Source organism: Euleptes europaea, chromosome 6 (genome assembly GCF_029931775.1).
Source record: "Euleptes europaea isolate rEulEur1 chromosome 6, rEulEur1.hap1, whole genome shotgun sequence".
Taxonomy (NCBI): Eukaryota; Metazoa; Chordata; class Lepidosauria; order Squamata; family Sphaerodactylidae; genus Euleptes; species Euleptes europaea.
This window is the reverse complement of record NC_079317.1, coordinates 98006975-98027004: the sequence shown is the minus strand read 5'-3', so window position 1 is coordinate 98027004 and position 20030 is coordinate 98006975. Positions and strand designations below refer to the sequence as shown.

The following is a 20030-nucleotide window of genomic DNA, read 5'->3' as shown; positions in this document are numbered from 1 at the left end:
TCTGCTGTTTCTATTGCTCCCATGCTATAGTCGGAAGGGGGCTTTTTGCGCAAGGTCAATGGTTATTAATATCACCATACAGCATCAAACTGACAAGTCATTGCTCAAGTCATTTGTTATCATACTTTTATTGTAAAACCACCTACTCTGTGTACATTTATTACCTTGCTAATAAAGATAATTTATTTCAAACAAAAGCTGTCCACCTTACTATTGAATCAGCTGTGTTGTATACATTTGACATAGCTGCCCCAAACACATTTTTTCAGGGCAAGGTACACCCTGAGCACAGTTGGAAAGGTGCAGTTAGAGTCACGCTGACAAGCCTTTTCTGCAGCACATTTCTAGCTTAAAAAAAAAAAAAAGAGCCTGAAGGCCGAAGGGCTTTGCTGACTACTGTGGGAACATGCTGCTTTAAGATGGTGCTTCGAGGGCAGGCTGCCTGGGACTGTGCCTTCTGAAAAGAATCCTCTCATTTCTCTTTGTCTTTCTTTTTACCCTTCCTCTGGTTTGACAGTTCACCTAGTTTCTTGTCCAGGCGCCTCTGGAGGTGAGCTCTTTTGGCTGGGTCCACGGACCTGTCTTTCACTCCACTCCCAGCATAGAGAACACCTTCCTTGCTGATTCTCTGCCGGGCATGTGCTTTGGCCTTTTCTGCACACCCATGAATCTGTGGGAGATAAAGCCATAATGTTTAGTGGCAGAAACCAAACTGCCATGAGACATTCTGGCACAATACAAACGACCGGCATTCTTAGAGCTCTTCATCATATTATCTAACCTTCAGAATGCACACTGTGCTCCATAAAAATCCACTGGCTTATTGATGGCTCTCTTAATACAAAAACAAAAACATAAAGGTCACCCACCCAACCTACAGAGCAATTAAATCACCCTTTCCGACAGCTTAAGTATTTTCTTCACAAACTCTTAAAATGAAGGGAGACCTTCACTTTATCATCTGGGCACCTTCATCGTTGTGACTAATAAATACTAACCACTCTCTGGTACCCAACATTAAGACCACCTTCTTCAGAAAAACCAGAAGACAGAATGGAGGTCAAGATTCAGCAAGCTCATTTCTTCTTTTGTTACAATTGATGTGCTCACTATCCATATAATAAAAGGCATCACTGACAGTTCCAGTGAAAGCAATTAACTTGGGGAAACCCCACAAGCTTCAGCAAAAGGGCTTGAGGGTGTATAAAAGGTAAACGTAAAGGTCCCCTGTGCAAGCTCGGGTCATTCCTGACCCATGGGGTGATGTCACACCCCGATGTTTACTAGGCAGACTTTGTTTATGGGGTGGTTTGCCAGTGCCTTCCCCAGTCATCTTCCCTTTACCCCCAGCAAGCTGGGTACTCATTTGACCGACCTCGGAAGGATGGAAGGATGAGTCAACCTTGAGCCGGCTACCTGAAACCAACCTCCGTCGGGATCGAACTCAGGTCGTGAGCAGAGCTTTTGACTGCAATACTGCAGCTTACCACCCTGCGCCACGGGACTCCTCTGAGGGTGTATAGGAGGTGTTATATTAGGACAACTAAAACCACCCTGTAAACAAAGTCTGCCTAGTAAACGTCGGGATGTGACATCACCCCATGGGTCAGGAATGACCCGGTGTTTGCACAGGGGACCTTTACCTTATAAGAGGGCTCCCGCCTGGGTGGGAATCTGCAGGGGGAAACCCATTCTACCTGCTCTGCCCTTTCTGAAGGTAGAACAGGACATCAGTCAGATAGATAAAATCTACACCTGTCAAATTACCTCATTAACCACACTTTTTGTATCATCCCATAGAAAGGGGTTTTACAAGAGATATCCTAATATCACTTTTCACATGGTCGGTGTGCTGATGTCATACCAGTTTATATTAAACTGTTTCAAACACTGTTGCTGGCCCACTGTTCTTTGTTTTGGGAGCAACTCCACATTTGTCTACAGCCTGTATGCTGTCTGCTCACAGCTGAGAGGAGTATGTTATCACAAGAGTAGACAGAAGAACAAATGCTGTGGGCGAGGGACTGCAAAGGAGGACAAAGTCAGGGCCCCAGGGTTTCCAGTTGGAGCTTCTGGGTCATCACCAGGAGGACAGTGTCAGAAGTAAGAGCAGCAATCACAAATGCACAGGAATGTGTATACAAACAAGATCCTCAACATTAAAAGGTGCTGCATTCTCGGCACTTTCATTCAAACGAAAATGAACCATATTGTGGATTTCTTGCAGCATCGACCAAATTAAAGAGAAAATAATCAATGACAGTCATCACTTAAGAAAGGGCTGCTGATTTCTGATAGAAACAAGGAGCAGGATCTCGTCTTTACAAATGAAATCAACAGTAAGAAAATGTTGCTGCCTTTTAACGACCCTGGATTTAGCAGTACGTTAATTCCCCATTAGCAACTAAAAACAAAACAAAACCCAGATTAATAATGTTCCATACTAACATCATTTATTAAACCCTCTGGTGTGTAAACAGCTCATTAAGTGTTCAAGTTGCCCCTTTGATTAACATGAAATGCTGATTCTCCTGTTGTGTAATCAAATTTAAAAGAAACGAGGATAGGAGTCAGCTCTCCTACATGCAAGAGAATCAGTCCTGCCAGCCAACATCTTACTTGTGGTCTCTGATACCACCATTGCTTGTGCAAGAGAAGGAACACAGCTGAATTTTTCAGCAGAGTGAGTTTAAAGGCCTGAGGCCGCTAAAACCAAATCATCGCACTAAACACGAGTGTGGGGGGAGAGGGGGGAAAGGAAGAGCTCAAGGGGAAGAAATAAGCAACTCTACAACGCAAATCATAAGAGATACACTCTTCAGCATAAGAGATACACTCCTGTGATTTGGACCCAGGCTACAGCCTCTGATCTGTATCAGAATTTTCCCAAGGACTTCAGCCAGAACGTTCAGAGCTTGTGTCCAGAGGAGCGTGTCCAGCGGAGAGCCAGAATGGTCAGAGGTCTGGAGTCTATGCCCTATGAGGAGAGACTTAAGGAGCTCGGTTTGTTTAGCCTGGAGAAGAGAAGGTTAAGGGGTGACATGATAGCTATGTTTAAATATTTGAAGGGATACCACATTAATGAGGGAACTAGCTTGTTCTCGGTTGCTTCAGAGACTAGGACACGGAGTAATGGATTTAAACTAAGAGAAAAGCGATTCCACCTAAACGTTAGGAAGAAATTTCTGACGGTGAGGGCAGTTCGACGGTGGAATGCATTGCCTTGGGGGTGGGTGGGGTGGAGTCCCCGTCTTTGGAGGTCTTTAAGCAGAGGTTGGGTGGCCATCTGTCGGGAGCGCTTTGATTATGGGATCCTGCATGGCAGGGGGTTGGACTGAATATAAGAACATAAGAAAGGCCCTACTGGATCAGACCAAGGCCCATCAAGTCCAGCAGTCTGCTCACACAGTGGCCAACCAGGTGCCTCTAGGAAGCCACAAACAAGATGACTGCAGTAGCACCATCCTGCCTGTGTTCCACAGCACCTAATATAATAGGCATGCTCCTCTGATACTAGAGAGAATAGGTATGCAGCATGACTAGTATCCATTTTAACTAATAACCATGAATACCCCTTTCCTCCATGAATATGTCCACTCCCCTCTTAAAGCCTTCCAAGTTGGCAGCCATCACCACATCCCGGGGCAGGGAGTTCCACAATTTAACTTTGTGTTGTGTGAAAAAATACTTCCTTTTATCTGTTTTGAATCTGTCACCCTCCAGCTTCAACAGATGACCTCGCATTCTAGTATTATGGGAGAGGGAGAAAAACCTCTCCCTGTCCACTCTCTCCAAACCATGCATAATTTTATAGACCTCTATCATGTCTCCCTTCAGCCGTCTTCTTTCCAAGCTAAACAGCACTAAGCGTCTTAACTGCTCCCCATAGGACAGTTGCTCTAGTCCCCTAATCATTTTGGTTGCTCTTTTCTGCACCTTCTCAAGCTCTGTAATATCCTTTTTTAGGTGTGGTGACCAGAACTGTACACAGTATTCCAAGTGTGGCCTCACCATAGATTTGTACAAGGGCAGTATGATATCAGCAGTTTTATTCTCTATTCCTCGTCTAATTATGGCCAGCATGGAATTTGCCTTTTTTACAGCAGACTGGATGGCCCTTGTGGTCTCTTCCAACCTTGTGTGATTTTTGTGATTTTGTCCTTTCCACATCAAGAAAGATCCAACAATGGCCTATCTGGCATTTTTTTTTTTTTTTTTTTTGTAAAATGGTGCTGGAGTTAAGGCTCTGAGAGCACTCCACACTTCACTGCACAATTGTATTTGCTCTGAGTCGGCCAATTTCCCACAGTACACACAAATTGCCATGGAAAGTGTATAACTGCCATCAGGTTATTTGAAAAAAAGAGGGAGGGGATTTCCTCAGACCTCACTTTTGCTTCTATCTGCAATTCTTTCACAGGTCATAACAGCCCACATTTCCAAGCCTAAATCATCCCACACTGGAAGAACTGGGGGAAAGCCTCCCAAATCTGATCTCAGCAATCAAGAGAGCTTTTACAGGTAAACAGCTTCATTGAAAACAGTCAACAGTTCATTGTGGCTGCAATTATGAAGCTGTTCCTAAGGCACTATATGCCTGTGGTATGCTTACACATCCATCTAGTCAACATTCAGTATTTGCTTACAAAGCCACCATGCATTACTCTGACCTTGTCAGAAGGCTGTAATGTCTCCTTCTTCCCAACTGTGCCTGTCTGATAGGAATGGGGGGGTTGGTTGTTACAAAGTAATGGAATTCAGATTGGACTCTGTGTATGAGGAGTAGAGAACAGTCGCTATAGGTTCTGTCTTTGGTCCCACTGTCTAGCGCCCCCTTCTCATATAATACACTGTGGAGTGTTTTCAGAGTCACTTTGGGAAGGGATCACTGATAGAGCATGTGTTCTGAATGAAGAAGGTTGCAGGTTCAATCCCTGAAATCCCCAGTTAAAATGCTCTATGCCTGGCGAGCTGCTGTTAGATGCAGAGACCAGAATCTACTGAGAATCTGGGCATTGACATGGCTGAAATCTTGTCAAGTTAATACTGAATACAAGTTATAACAACACGATCATGAATACTGGGTGCTTACGGTCAACTCTTCTGAGAATCACAATTTAGGAGGGGGATTCTTTAACATCTGCATTCCTGTATCTTCTTCGAATCTGCTACTGGGCACTTTTGCCTTCTCCCCAGACCCCATTTCCTTCCCCTTAGGAAACAGATGATGGAGACTGTTTGCCAGACTTCTACCCTTGGTTTGGAAGCATGCCCTGTACCCTGGCACAGCTGCTGACCCTAACTTGTAAGCCGCCTTGAACCATGAGGAAATGTATTTTAATAAAATAAAAAAATAAAATAAGGTTTACATAGAAAAAGAAAACAAATGATAGAGAATTAGACAAGGGTAGGAAGCAAAGGATTCTATAAAGCACAAGAACATGCATTATTAACCTGAAAGGAAAGGGGAAGAGCAACACAATATTTGTATTAGGGCTACTAGGAACAAAAGAAAGCCAGAAGCACTGAACAAATGCATTAAGAGAAAATATATGCAGAGAGAAAAATCTGATTATCTCAATTTTTTTAAAAGGAGGGAGCTTAATGATTGAAAAACAGCTCTGATGGGAGCCAGTTTTATTACAGGTACGTGATAAAATGCAAGCAGGCATAGTTACAAGGGGGAAAAATTATTATGGGGCGAACAGGCTGAAGCTTCATTTATGTTATGTCAGAAGATTTAATTTTAACAAGTTCCACATCTAGCTTATTTTCAGCCAGCTAGAAGAAAATGACAAACACATTCTCAGATGACACAAATGGTACGTGACCTGCAAATAAATTCAACTGGAGACTTGCCTGTGACTACACAACCCTTCTCATTCGTCCTGTGACCTGGTCTATAATTTGGACCCATGAGCACCACACATGTTCCCCTGTGACAGCTGGATAACAGCTGAACTGATTTATATTCAGGAAAAAATAATCACACTTAAAAACCTTGACCTTAAAAAATTACTTTTGTGATTACTTATTCCAAAATGGAGAAAATATTTTCTTCCTCATGTCAGATCTAGTAAAATTCAGCAGTAAAGCCTTAATGGGAATTGCATTTTTCTGTAACTGTGCTGAGCCTGTTCAGATGACCCAGTTCCCTTACTTGCATAACACTAGGGAAATGGTGAAGCAGCTGCCATCTACTTCTGCATCTTTGCTGCTCCTATTCATTGCAGCCATGAGAACAGCTACAGCTATTCCCGGGTTCCTCCACGTAATCACAGACAAGCATGTGAACAAAGGGAGGTCGTGGCTGCTCATGAGTAGGGAACTGCCTGTGTAAACCGCCTTTTGTTTTGAGAATTCACAATGTGTCCTCCTTGTAGCCTTGTAGTTTACGTATGTAAACAGCAAACCTTTTAATTCAAACTTCTGAATCTTTAAACATTTAGGATATTCTCCCACATGGTAACCCCTCCCCCCCGCCAATAACTGTTATCCTTTATGAATTTATTCACAAAAACCTCCGGTCAGATTTTCCTCGCTTCAAGCTTGTCTTGAGGCACCAGCAACTGCCAAGCAGTAAATATATTTATGTTGGAATACTATTGTGTTAATTCTTTTTTCTTGTGGTATGCAACAGACAGTTATCAATTAATCTTGCTGTATTTTCTTCTGTTTCATGTAAAAACTACTGGCAGAATGCCAGTAAATCCATAATAGTCTGGCTCCCATACATTTTAGATACTGTAGACCAAAACACTAGCTACAACACTGTCCTCACAGGACGTGAAGGACATCTGATCAACTGTCACTAATACATCAGAGGTGGAGTAAGCAAGACCCTGATAACAATCCTTGTCGGTTATCTTATTCCTGGCACGCCAGACACCCAATGTGGTGTAGAAATTAGGAGTGCTGGACGAGTATCTGGGAGACCCAGGTTTAAACCCCCACTAGTGCCATGAAAGCCCACTGGGTAACCTTGAACCAGTCACAGTCTCATCACTTAACCCACCTCACCAGGCTGTTGTAATGATAAAATGGAGGATTCAAGAATGAGGTAAGCTGCTTTGGGTCGGGGAGAAAGGTGTGGTATAAATGAATTAAATAAATAATAAAGAAATCATGTGCCTTTTGTGTGCTACAGTGGTGCAGCAGATGGGCATACTTAGCAAATCCATACATACAGAAGGAAGCGTTCCCATCCTCCACACCTCTTGGAGTGACTCATCAAGCATCAAACTCCAGTATCCCACCCCCATCCTTGCCGGAGCAGATGAGAATGTTTAGCTGAGGTTAGCAACTCGCCTCAGGGAAAAGATTATCACAAATCTTGCTGCACCCTGCCAGATGTTGTTCTTGTGGCAACTTTTAGACCAGTGTCAATGCCAAATGCTTAGCAAGGGAGAGGCTCTTTGACTTCAAATCAGCTCTTAGCTCACAACATCCGAAGAAGTGAGCTGTGACTCAGGAAAGCTCACACCCTGCCGGAAATTTTGTTAGTCTTTAAGGTGCTACTGGACTCTTGCTCTTTTCTATAGTTCACAACAGACAATCAAAAATGGCCGTATGCACATCCATCATAGCAATTAGGAAGGGTGGGATGATCCGGAAGAAAGGCACAGTGGATGTACATGCTTTCCAGAGCACTGGCCTCTGTAACTATCCCAACAAGCTCTGCGGAATTAATGTGAATTGCAAGGTGAAAAGTAAAGAGGTCCTTTGTTCTTTTGCACAAAGGAAGTGACTCATACTCTGGGCCTGAGGGAAAGAAGCCTGAAGAAGAAGCCCATTATTTCAACAGTGACACACTGTTAAAACACACATCCCTTGCTCTGCCATGTTAAGTGCCTTTAATGGCTTAGCCTGTTCGTTCTAGCTAAGGACCTGCATCCACTCAGATTCTGTTCATTCCGAAGAAAAATGATATACATCTATACACACACACAGAGACAAAGAGAGACAGGGAAAAGGGGAGTGTGGAAGTATTTTTAAATGCCTGGAAAGAAGAAGATACATGTCTTGCAGCTTGACAGGAAATAAAACCATTCTTATATTAATGCTTGGAGGGAAGGTGAGGGGAGATTTTTTTTCCAGATACACAGAAGCTCATAAAAACTAAATCCATAGAAAGTACCAAAGGGAGAACAAAGAAAACAGTTCAGTTTTCTTAATGACTATAGGCAAAAGCAGCACATCTAAGCAGTTTCTTTTTTCACTTGGATCCCCAACTGGGGAAGTCTTGTTCATCATTCGAATATGAAATTATAGGCAAAAAAATGCACGCTTCCTTTGTGAATTATACGGCACGTGCATATTATGCTATCTTCTTTTCATAACCCTGAAGTCCCAACATAGCCTAAGGGCAGACTCTCATTTCTCTTATTTTATTTTACAGTTTGAAGGGCGCAGGAGTGGATTATTTGCCAGTGGACTGGCCCATGTCAGACTGAACATAAGAACTTAAGAAAAGCCCTGCTGGATCAGACCAAGCCCCATCAAGTCCAGCAATCTGTTCACACAGTGGCCAATCAGGTGCCTCTAGGAAGCCCACAAACAAGAAGCCTGCAGTCGCATTATCCTGCCTGTGTTCCAAAGTACCTAATATAATAGGCATGCTCCTGGAGAGAATAGGCAAGCATCATGACTAGTATCCAATTTTTACTAGTCTTGAGACTGACTCGACACCTGTACAGGCTGTGAGTGTGAGCCTCCCTGAAACACTGCAAGGCTTTGAAATGAGAGCCTCCCATTGCACCAGAAATGCCTCCCGAGGCCCGGGGTCAAGAGGCACAGCCAATGACGAACTGAACTCCTGGGGATGTTCAGCCCCTCTGAAGGAAGAGAGACCAAAGAATACCTCGGGGATGTGGTGGCTGAGACAGTAACGTTTGTTGCAGTGCAGGCAGAGCTGCCCCAGGGTCATGACACTGGCTTTGCACGTGGGGAACCCGCAGGTGTGGTCCGCTTTCATTGCAGCAGAAATCAAAGCATCGAAGTCTTCCTCAGTGACATTTTCCACTCTTGTTTTAGCAGCAGCTTTCCCTACAATGGGAAAATACAGGAAAGACTTCAACACAGTGTTTTGTTATTACGGACATAAAGCGGCATATAAAAGGTAAAGGTCCCCTGTGCGAGCACCGGGTCATTCCTGACCCATGGGGTGACGTCACATCCCGACATTTCCTAGGCAGACTTTATATACCAGTGCCATCCCCGATTTGCCAGTGCCTTCCCCAGTCATCTTCCCTTTACCCCCAGCAAGCTGGGTACTCATTTTACCCAGAGTGTTAAGCTGCAGTACTGCAGTCAAAAGCTCTGCTCACGACCTGAGTTCGATCCCGACGGAAGTTGGTTTCAGGTAGCCGGCTCAAGGTTGACTCAGCCTTCCATCATTCCGAGGTCGGTGAAATGAGTACCCAGCTTGCTGGGGGTAAAGGGAAGGTGACTGCGGAAGGCACTGGCAAACCACCCCGTAAACAAAGTCTGCCTAGTAAATGTCGGGATGTGACGTCACCCCATGGGTCAGGAATGACCTGCTGCTTGCACAGGGGACTACCTTTACCTTTATTTCCTGCTTTTACAGAAATCTTCATGCGTGTTGGCCCAATGGCTTAGTTCTACTTCTCTTCAAAGGCAGCAGTAAGAGACAAAAGATAAACTGAAGAGTTCTTCACAATACATTTCTACAGCGACTAGCTCTTCTCCTCACCAAGGGACTGCCTTGGCAGCTCAGTTTAAATGAATATGCCAAAATCTTTCTCAGTTTATATCAAAGCTTCAGGGCATTACAATCGTTGCCATATTAATTAAAACGAATTAAGAAACTGGGCCTTTTCAGACATTAAATGTGCATGTACCAGGAGCCCACTAACCATGTGTAATCCTACCTGATACATGAGGTCACCATAGGGTTGCCAACCTCCAGGTAGTAGCTGGAGATCTCCTGCTATTACAACTGATCTCCAGCCGATAGAGAGCAGTTCACCTGGAGAAAATGGCTGTTTTGGCTATTGGACTCTATGGCATTGAAGTCCCTTCCCTCCCCAAACCCCACCCTCCTCAGGCTCCATCTCAAAAACCTCCCGCCGGTGGTGAAGAGGGACCTGGCAACCCTAGGTCACCATGTTCTGTAAACAGTGGCAACATGAGTATTTTGCATACATGTACAGCTTCACTATGCATGATCTGATCACCGGGTTTTTCCAGAGTTCTCATTTGCCCATACCGAAACTGTACATGCATGCAAAAGACACAGACTTCTCCTGTTCACACAACACGGCAACCACGCATATTGGGAGCACTGTGAGTAGCAACTTCTCCTGATAGGTGCAGTTGCCAGACTCCCAGTATGTCTGGATGTAATTGTCAGACAAGGGCTCAAGAGTGTGGGAAAATGGGGTGTAACAGCAGTGAACAACCTGCGGTGAGTTTCTAAAGCAGTGCTGGAAGCAGAGGACTTCCCGGCCTCCTGTTATGGCTGAAGAGTGCCTAAGGTGCTCCAGGGTTCATCTGCAGGAGAATGACAATGTACGGTGGGATAAGCAGTGAGGGGTCAGCAGTAAATTATCACCAGACCTCCTTATATGTATTAAACCAGAAAACCTTCATAAAGAAAGGGAAATGGATACATAAAGGCAAATCAACAGGAGGCAGAATATATACCTCTGGCTTCATTTGAGAGTTTCTTCTCAGCAATTTCCTGAAGATTTGCATTCAGTTCTTGATTTAGTTTTGCTCTTGCCTCCTGCTTGGCCTTCTCTCTTTGCATTCGCTCCTCGTGCAATGTTTTCAGATCCACTTTCCCTATGCTGGTGCTGCTTCCTTTCTTGTGGGAATTAATTTCTTTTGGGGGACTCTGAGACCTGCGAGGTAACTGTTGTTCATGGGCCTCACCATCTCCCTGAGGTAAACTTGTGGCAGCCATCTTCTTGCAGATGCTGATGTACCTCTCTTTACCTTCCCCGGTGCTTACATGCTGCAGCCCATACTCCTCAGCCCACTGGTGGACAAGCAATCTGTCATGAGCATTTAATGATGATGGGAAATCCAGTTGTGTAGCACTACTCTTCAGAAAGTCCAATATCCTTGCTTTATGTTCATTTTCTTTCATCCCCATTTCCTGTGTGGTCACCCTGGCCGTGCTCTGCACAGAACCTTCTGCTGGTCTCTGAGTAGTATGTTTTGCTAACCTTTCTTTTGGTTTCTCACCATCAGCCTTTGGAATATGTGGAACAACTTTAGGTCTCTTTCCCTGCTCCATAAGTCCTTGAGAGCTCTTATGAGAATAGTTTTCTGGCACAATATCATCTAGGTATTCAAAAGCTGTGCGCACTTCTCCATGTTCACCCATATAGTCCACCAGCCCTTTTAGAAACCTATGATTGCCAGTGGTCCGAGAATCACAGATCACTGCCACATGGCGTCGAGCACGGGTAATTGCGACATTTAATCTCCGGTCTTCAGCAAGGAATCCCACTTCACCTATATAAAAATTAAAAACAAACCATTAGGCATTCAAAACAACCAATGGAAAGCAATATGAACACTGCTATCTTGAGCACATTTATTCAGAAATAAATCTAACTGAGTTCAGTGGGATTATTCCCAAATAAGCATACATAGATTTACAACCTTATTATTCTGTGCTTTCCCCAAATGCTCTGTATTACTTCAGTTCTTTTTACAAGAAGCCTCTAAATGAGTTTACTAGTTTTGTTGTTATGATCAGCCAAATTATTAATATTAATATTTAATATCTGCACATTTTTATCTGAGCGCTTAATACTCAGTCTTAATCTCTGGATCTGAATGGCAACAGAGAGATCCGAATCACTGAAATAATGTCTCGGTATTCTTTACTATTTGTTACCCAGAGTTAGTTCACAAGCTAAACTTTTGTGCTTATAAGAAGTCTGTGTATGGAAGGCTGTACATGGAAAAAGGCTAGTCTACCGAGATGGAAGCTCCCAAAAAAAGACCCCAAGGTATGAAAAATCCACAGAAAAGTGTATACAAATTTTATTCTTTACCAAACAATAACAAATATATACTGAGCCACAAATGACTGTTCAACAGGAGAACTCAGAAATAAACAATCACACTGGATCCATATATAGTTCGCAACTATACTACAGTCCTACAGCCATTAGAATAAAAGCACATGACATTTGAGGTTTCCTATGGTGTTGCAATCTATGCCCAATATATAATTCTAATGGAGTATGATTGAGGAATTGCAGAGCATGCATGTGCCTACCATACTGATTACCATAATACATCTCAATTGATACCAGATTTAGAGATCAGCACTAGAGGTTGTTCGTAACAAATCTGGATGCTATTTTTATTTAGTGTCTGTAGTCTACTAATTTTTCATTTTCATTTTCTGAAGTAGTCATAGCACCACTGCTATGACATTTACACTTGCATTTTTCAATTCATTGTGCAAGTGAAAAGGATAAATATTCAAGACTCCCAACTTGGTTTAAAATGTATTAGACTATGCTTTATTTTCCTCCCACTTCAAGATATTTCAACCACCCTATGGTGACATCAGCAAAGAACTGAAGAAGAAGAGTTGGTTTTTATATGCCAACTTTCTCTACCACTTAAGGGAGATTCAAACCAGCTTACAATCACCTTCCCTTCCCCACAAGACACCCTGTGAGGTGGGTGGGGCTGAGAGAGTGTCACCCAAGGTCACCCAGCTGGCTTCGTGTGTAGGAGTGGGGAAACAAATCCAGTTCACCAGATTAGCCTCCGCCACTCATGTGGAGGAGTGGGGAACCAAATCCAGTTCTCCAGATCAGAATCCACTGCTCCAAACCACCGCTCTTAACCACTACACCACGCTGGCTCTGCAGTGCTCACAATGTGGTCACAATGTTACTGCAGTGGTCACAATGTTACTGTACGGTCACCTTCTAAGAAATCCAATTATTCCATTTTATTTTTTTATAGAACGTACAGTCAAATGCACAAGGGCCAGAAAACAAAGGATTACCGCACTAGGTATTCCCAGCGATGTATTAAGAGTTTGAAAATGTTATACAAGATACTGTTCGCACTTTCTATGTATTCCCACCGATGTATTAAGAGTTTGAAACTGTTATAAAAAATACTGTTTGCACTTTGTTTGGCCCCTTTAGCTGTGAAGACGTCTTCCAACCATTTTTTAGCCGTGGCATCCAAAACCCCCTTTAAAGCGATGTTTTTTATAACATTTTCAAACTCTTAATACATCGCTGGGAATACCTAGTGCGGTAATCCCCAAAGTTTCTGGGGCTTGCCATTGTACACAAACCACTGATACTCATTCTAGGCTCATACCATTGCAATGTGGAGTGCCAGAAATGGAACAGCGCCGATCCTTAAATAGAAGGCTCGAGCTGGTTGACTATGCCACACTGAAGTTCATGTCTGCAATGGAACTGGGCTGAAGCAATAGGTCAGATCTGTGTTGTGCCAACAGTAACTACCAAGGGGATGCTCAGACATACCCCTGCAGTTATATTTTCATTGTCTCCAGTTGCTGACAAGTCTTAACTTTCATCAAGGGCAGAAATGTACATAGCCTATGCTATTTTTAAAAAGGAAATTAAACAGCGCACACAAAAGCAAGTGCTCAAAATGACAAGAAGCTATTTCTGATTTTCAAGGATCTGTAATAACAGATCGCAAATGCCAAGATGAGTCAGCTCAGCCACCAAGCAGGGGGGTGGGGAGGTGGCAGAGCCCCCCCCCCTCCTGCAGCTAAGCTAGAGGCAAAAAATCCAAAGGGGGAAAGGTTTGTTCCTACCATTGTCTAAAGGGGCACAAATATTCTAGGACAGAACCTGGTTGGCCTATTAAATTGTATTGCTTGGCAACTTGTGAAGAAGAAGAGCCTGGGAAATACTTACCAAGAGTCAACTGCCTTTCAGAACGCAGAAGCAATACTGTGCTGTAATTTATTTCCTTCACCTTAGAACATTAGTGCATTAGGGCAAAGGGCTATAGTAGTGGATTTTACTCTCTGTCTAGTGTTCATGAAAACAAACATTCAGAGCCTGCAACATCCCACAGTTTTTACAGGTAAGATGCTGTCAGTGGCAGCGAAGATGTATGGTATTTCCCTTAAGAACACCCCTTGGAAGGAGGGCAGCTTTCGATTCAGAGTTGTAGAAGGATGTCCCACAAATGTTTAAAGTATTTATACCCAGCCTACCAACCCAAAGCGTACTCAGGGCTGCTTAGAACAATTCTGGAAATATAGCTTTAGTAACAAACTCAGAAAACAACAAAACCCTTCTACAAAACAGCAGCAGGAGCAACAAGAAGTAGAATCAAACAGGCTGAAACGACCACATACATGATTTACATATTTTTAAAAACTGCTTTTCCACTAAAAAAAAAATACTGAAATATTATCTCACTAAAACCAAAAAAGTTCAATCAACATGGAAGAACAGTGTGCTTGTTTAGATTGCACTGAGAAATTACAAGCATTACACAAAGTATTACCAATTCAGCCCCATATTTTAAAAGGGCCAGAATCATATGTCACCTTAATGCTGTGTGCATTCAACAAACACACAGCAACAGTGTGGTGAGGAGGTGAATATTTAATTGTGTGGTTACTGTCTTGATATATAGTTGCCATGTGTACACACACAATGAAACTGGCACTGATTGGGTCCCTGTTGCCCCAATTCTGACCATGTGAAACATTCTAGTAAACACGCAACTAACTGTATTACTGCCACCTCTTCCCTTTTGATCTGACCTCCTTTATATTTCTTCCACAACCTCTTCCTAAATTCTTTTAACCAGTCAAACCACTCTGCCTTCTAGCATACATTAGGATTTTAATTAGAATTTTTAGGAATGTGTCCAAGAATAGGTTGCCTGTTAATTAGGATTTTTAATAAGGCAACCAATTCTTGGACACGTTCTCTTCTAAGTTCTCTAGAACACAGCTGAAAGTTTCTTATCATGCCACTACGGAGCGGATTCTTAATAATCTCCATGGCATATATGTAATTCACTAGGCTTTGACTGACAAGCCACAAAATGGGCCCCAATTACCTTATGTGGTGACTCAGTCCTCCAGTTTCAGGCAATCAGCTTCATTTGCAGTTACTATCCTTTGGCCACTGCAAGTCAGGAATAGCATGGGACTACATTTTTAGTCCCACATTATTACATGTCAACCCTCCTTTTTTCAGGCTCCCAGTTTTGCTTTACAATATTTACCTGGCATTGCAAGCCTCCTTGGGAATTCTGCTCTGAGGTGACAGTAGCCCTCTTGACACACGGTCTCAGCAATATGAAAGTCACACTCACACAGTGTAAAGCCATCATGAAGGGGTGTGTGTATGAACACCATAACCATATGGACAAAGCCAACTGCAAAGGTCTTTACATCCAGCATTCAATTGGAAAGGAAGATGTCAAAAGGGTGGGACCTTTGCACAGACTTCTGTTAATCCCTGCACAATGGAACTCTGCTATGGAGAAGCAGCTCCCCTGCAGCAGGAAGCCTGTGTGAAGGAGACTAAAGGAGCACCAGCTGAAGCAACAAACTTTTGTTTATGTCAATAGTTTAACAGTACATAAAATTCAGCTTATTTTCCTTTGTCCACAGTTACGGCCTGTTAGGGAACATCTACCTTTTCTATTGGATCTCACAAATGAGAGGACAACAGCTTCCTTCTCTCTGCCCTGGAATCCATCCACCGATTTAATCTCCAGCTCTGGGTACTTATGACTCAGATGCTCTCTTAGCATGTCCACCTGAAAAACAAAGTCATTTCTGAAACAAAGAGTATGGCAGAAGCAAGGTAAAAGCAATAAATGTCATTCATCTGCTCCCCCAAAAGTCTCAAATACTACAGGAAGCAGAACTGAAATATCTCATATACTAGAGCAGAGTTGTTTTGAGGAGCACCAAGTGTTCCTTGGAGCACAGTTTGGGCACCTCTGCACTAGAGGGACACTGTCCTAAAGCTAGAGGAAGAGTAATATTCAAATTCTATTCTCCATGAATTTCTCGCTGATCTCCCAGAACATGAGCTGTGATCTATGTGGGAATAGAGCAGTCTCAGGTTTCTGTTGCTGACTGACAACTGTAAGATAAATGGCGGCCTCCCTTACCTAGTAGAGTCCAGTGGGAGATGGAGAAGGTTAGGTAGGTTGACAGACAGGCTCCCTGGTAAGCAGCCCAGCCCAATGTCATCATAGTGGTCTTGCTGGGAAACTCTCTGAGCTTGCCTTCTTGTGCCTCCAGTAAGTGTACAAGGCTCCTGATGAGCTGTGCATGTAAAATGTCGTCAAGTCACAGCTGACTTATGGCAACACAGTAGGGTTTTCAAAACAAGAGGCTAACAGGTGGTTTGCCGTTGCCTTTCTCTGCACAGCAACCCTGGCATTCCTTGGTGGTCTCCCATCCAAGTACAAGCCAGGACCGACCCTGCTAAAATTCTGACATCTGATGAGGTTAGGCTAGCCTGGGCCATCCAGGTCAGGGCTCCTGATGAGCTAGCGGGGTCTAACTATTGTATTCAAGTTTATTAGCATGTGGAAATAACACATGAGACACATTAATCTCAGAGAATGGCTTACCCCAACAGCACATGGTAGCGAACAAGGTTGTTGGCACAGATGAAAGTAGCTGACAATCAATAATATGCTAATGTAGGAACTTTGGACTTTTATTTGAGGAAGAGGAGGACATCCTGACATTTGGGTACTCCTCCCTCCCACAATCCCTGGAGGCAGGATAGTGGGTTGTTTTCTTTCCGCCCCCAAGGAGAAGAGTACCTTTTTCTTCAGTTCAGAGGTTTCTAGAGATTTTCATTGAAAACCATGATGTGTGCTGTTGTTGGTTGCTGACAACAGGACTTAACCTTAAGATGAAACAACTATGGGATGAGGCCATTTCAGAGAAGAAACAACTTTAATGACAACATTGGTTCTTGTAGGTTATCTGGGCTGTGTAACCGTGGTCTTGGTATTTTCTTTCCTGACGTTTCGCCAGCAGCTGTGGCAGGCATCTTCAGAGGAGTAACACTGAAGGACAGTGTCTCTCAGTGTCAAGTGTGTAGGAAGAGTAATATATAGTCAGAAAGGGGTTGGGTTGAGCTGAATCATTGTCCTGCAAAAAGTATCAAAGGTAATGTGCTAATCATCGTCCTGTAAGTATCAAGATAATGTGCTAATGAGGGTGTGGTATGTTAATATGGAACCATTGTATCCTGAAGTGATCTGTTAATGTGTGAAATCCAAAGCTAATCTGCATGGCTATTGTTGACTGTAGTCTTTGTTAGTCTGGAGGTTTTCAGGACAGGAAGCCAAGCCTTATTCATTCTTAAACTCTCTTCTTTTGTGTTAAAGTTGTGCTGATGTGCCATTGAATTTCATAAACATCAGCACAACTTTAACACAGTTGGCCACTGTGTGAGCAGACTGCTGGACTTGATGGGCCTTGCTCTGATCCAGCAGAGTTTTTCTTATGTTCTCCTGATCAGTTTGCATTTGTGCTGCAGGGGAAGTGGCCACTGAAAGCAACTGCTGCAACAAGGTGTGGGGGTTTCCGTGCCAGAGTTCTCCTTGCAGCTCGCTGAAATGGTTTCTTTTTCAGCCTACAGCCAATTCACACCCCTGCTGTTGCTTCTGCACTCCTTTGTTGTCTGGCATGTTGTCCGGCCAGCCCTTTCAAACTGAGTTGATTGTGATGCAAATGCAGAGCCTCAAGGTTTCTGGTGACAAGTCACTCCAGCAGAGGAGGTGGGAAGGGAGAGCAAGGTAGGGGTTTTTCCCCCAATGAAGACAATAGAGAAGAAAACACACTGTAATGTACACAAGGGAAAGAAAGGATAACCAACAGCAGACGTTCCCAAACATTTTGAGTCATGGAGAACTTTTCAGGAGAGAAATCCATCACAGAGCACGAGTTTTCACCTAGCACCTATATACTAGACCAAACGACTGTAGCCTTTTTCTTTCCAATCTCTTCACGGAACACTAGGAGATGTTTCGCAGAGCACCAAGTGCTCCACAGAGCAGAGTTTGGGAACTTCTGACTTAAAGGAACTCTTTCAGTGAAAAAGGCCAAAGGGTAATTGGTGCTCCTTCCAAGTCTCGCACTTGTTAAGGAGGCAGGAAGAGAACTGACGAAGGAGGCAACCCTCTCTTCAGGGGTGGGAGGAAAATGACTTGATATCCTGTCCCCATGGACTGTAGAAAAAGGAGTACCCAAACATCAGGATGTCTTACTCTCCTCAAATGAGAATGATTATTTTACCATTTATGTGCATATGGGCAAGTTCTTATGCCTCTCTACTTAACGCTAGGTCGATGAAGCCTTTTCTTCATTTCCTTCTTACCTCCCTTCTCAAGGTGTGTAAAGTTTGACCACACTTGATGATTTTCATTAATTGTCAAAGCAAATGCACTGAGAAACAGACTCTCACTGCTCAGAACGAAGCTCAAGGGTGAAGGAGCTGCATAACAGTGCCTGAGCTGCTGTAAGAGCAAGCTCAGCCCATTCAAATCAAGAAAACCGTTGGGAGATCTGGCTCCTACTGATACACTGAATTTGTAACACAAGAGATGTTGTAAGGGTTAGTTTATGCATTCTGAAAGTTCAGGCCTCTTAAATTGTGGAACTCCCTGCCTCAGGATGTGGTGATGGCTGCCAACTTGGAAGGCTTTAAGAGGGGCGTGGACATGGAGGATAGGGCTATCCATGGCTACTAGTCAAAATGAATACTAGTCATGATGCATACCTAATTCCCTCTAGTATTAGAAGAGCATGCCTATTATATTAGGTGCCATGGAACACAGGCAGCATGGTGCTGCAGTCGTCTTGTTTGTGGGCTTCGAAGAGGCACCTGGTTGGCTACTGTGTGATTAGACTGATGGACTTGATGGGCGTTGGTCTGATCCAGCAGGGTTGTTCTTATGTAAGGTCAGCACTAACAATTATGTAAGGTCAGCACTAACCATCAGGTCAACTAGGCATTTCACATTTTTTTTTACTCTGGAGGCCATGGCAGATGCACTCACCTGGAGATTGTAAGGAGCAATGACAGCAATGTCTCTTGCTTTGACACCGGCTCCTACCAGAGCCTGTACGTGCAAGCCGACAAGACGTACTTCACCTAGAAGGGGAGGATCAAACCCAGCAGTGATTCAAGATCGAGAAAAATCATGCTGATTGCAAGTGGCTAGATTTGCTAACAGAAACACCCAATTCAACCAGTAGTGGAGAAAGGCAGCTTTTCATTCCCCAGCTTAACTAAAATCCAGCCTTTAAATTCAATATATACCTTTATAAATTCAATATATACCATTCTGCAGGAAAAAAAGTTAATAATATAGGAAACTGAAGGAGTTGGGTCATATTCAGACAAATCACTTTGTAAGTTATTTACCAGGTACCTAATGTGCACTGAATACATGCATAACCATTTGTTAGTCTATAATTTGGGACCTTATTTCGCATTGAGTTTTTAAGTGACTTGTTTATAAAAAAACTGCTTGTTTTTATTAAATGTTAGTAATTTTAATTAATGTTAGTAAATGGCCTTGAATGACCAGGCAGTCTATAAACAATTTTAATAAATAAATACAGGAGCAGAGGGTAGCACAGCTACAACTCAACCTGCTATCATGAAAACTGAGTTGGTGTGGTGACCTATGATCTGGGCATATGGCAAAACAGATGCCTATTTTAGAACAGATTCAAATGCTTTTGGATTTTCTTTCAGATCTAGTTCAGATATTGTGTGTTGTTCTGAGGCAAGAAAGCTTCATGAAATGGTTGGCAGTCACAGGGTGGCTCACAAAAGCTCATACCCTACCAGAAAATATTTTTGTTAGTCTTTTAAGGTGCTACTGGACTCTTGCCCTTTTCTACTACAGGGTGAGAAAGTAGGTTTTAAGAATTAATATCAAAATCTCTAATGTAATAGTTGCATTCCTGGAAGATGAAATATATAACTATAACTGGCTGGCAATTTATTTAGCATATAATTTCATATTTA

The 20030-nt window shown here is 43.1% G+C and overlaps 1 protein-coding gene across 1 annotated transcript in view; it reads right to left on the bottom strand.

Moving 5' to 3' along the window:
- Positions 1 to 472: 472 nt before the first annotated feature.
- IGHMBP2 (immunoglobulin mu DNA binding protein 2) overlaps positions 473 to 20030 on the bottom strand; it is a 97330-nt gene continuing 77772 nt past the window's right edge. Inside the window, exons 11-15 of the mRNA XM_056851976.1 lie at positions 19051 to 19145; positions 15654 to 15777; positions 10666 to 11484; positions 8861 to 9045; positions 473 to 670 (exon numbers count right to left, since the gene is read on the bottom strand). Coding sequence (XP_056707954.1) covers positions 473 to 670; positions 8861 to 9045; positions 10666 to 11484; positions 15654 to 15777; positions 19051 to 19145 — 1421 coding nt within the window. The remainder of the gene's footprint in view (positions 671 to 8860; positions 9046 to 10665; positions 11485 to 15653; positions 15778 to 19050; positions 19146 to 20030) is intronic.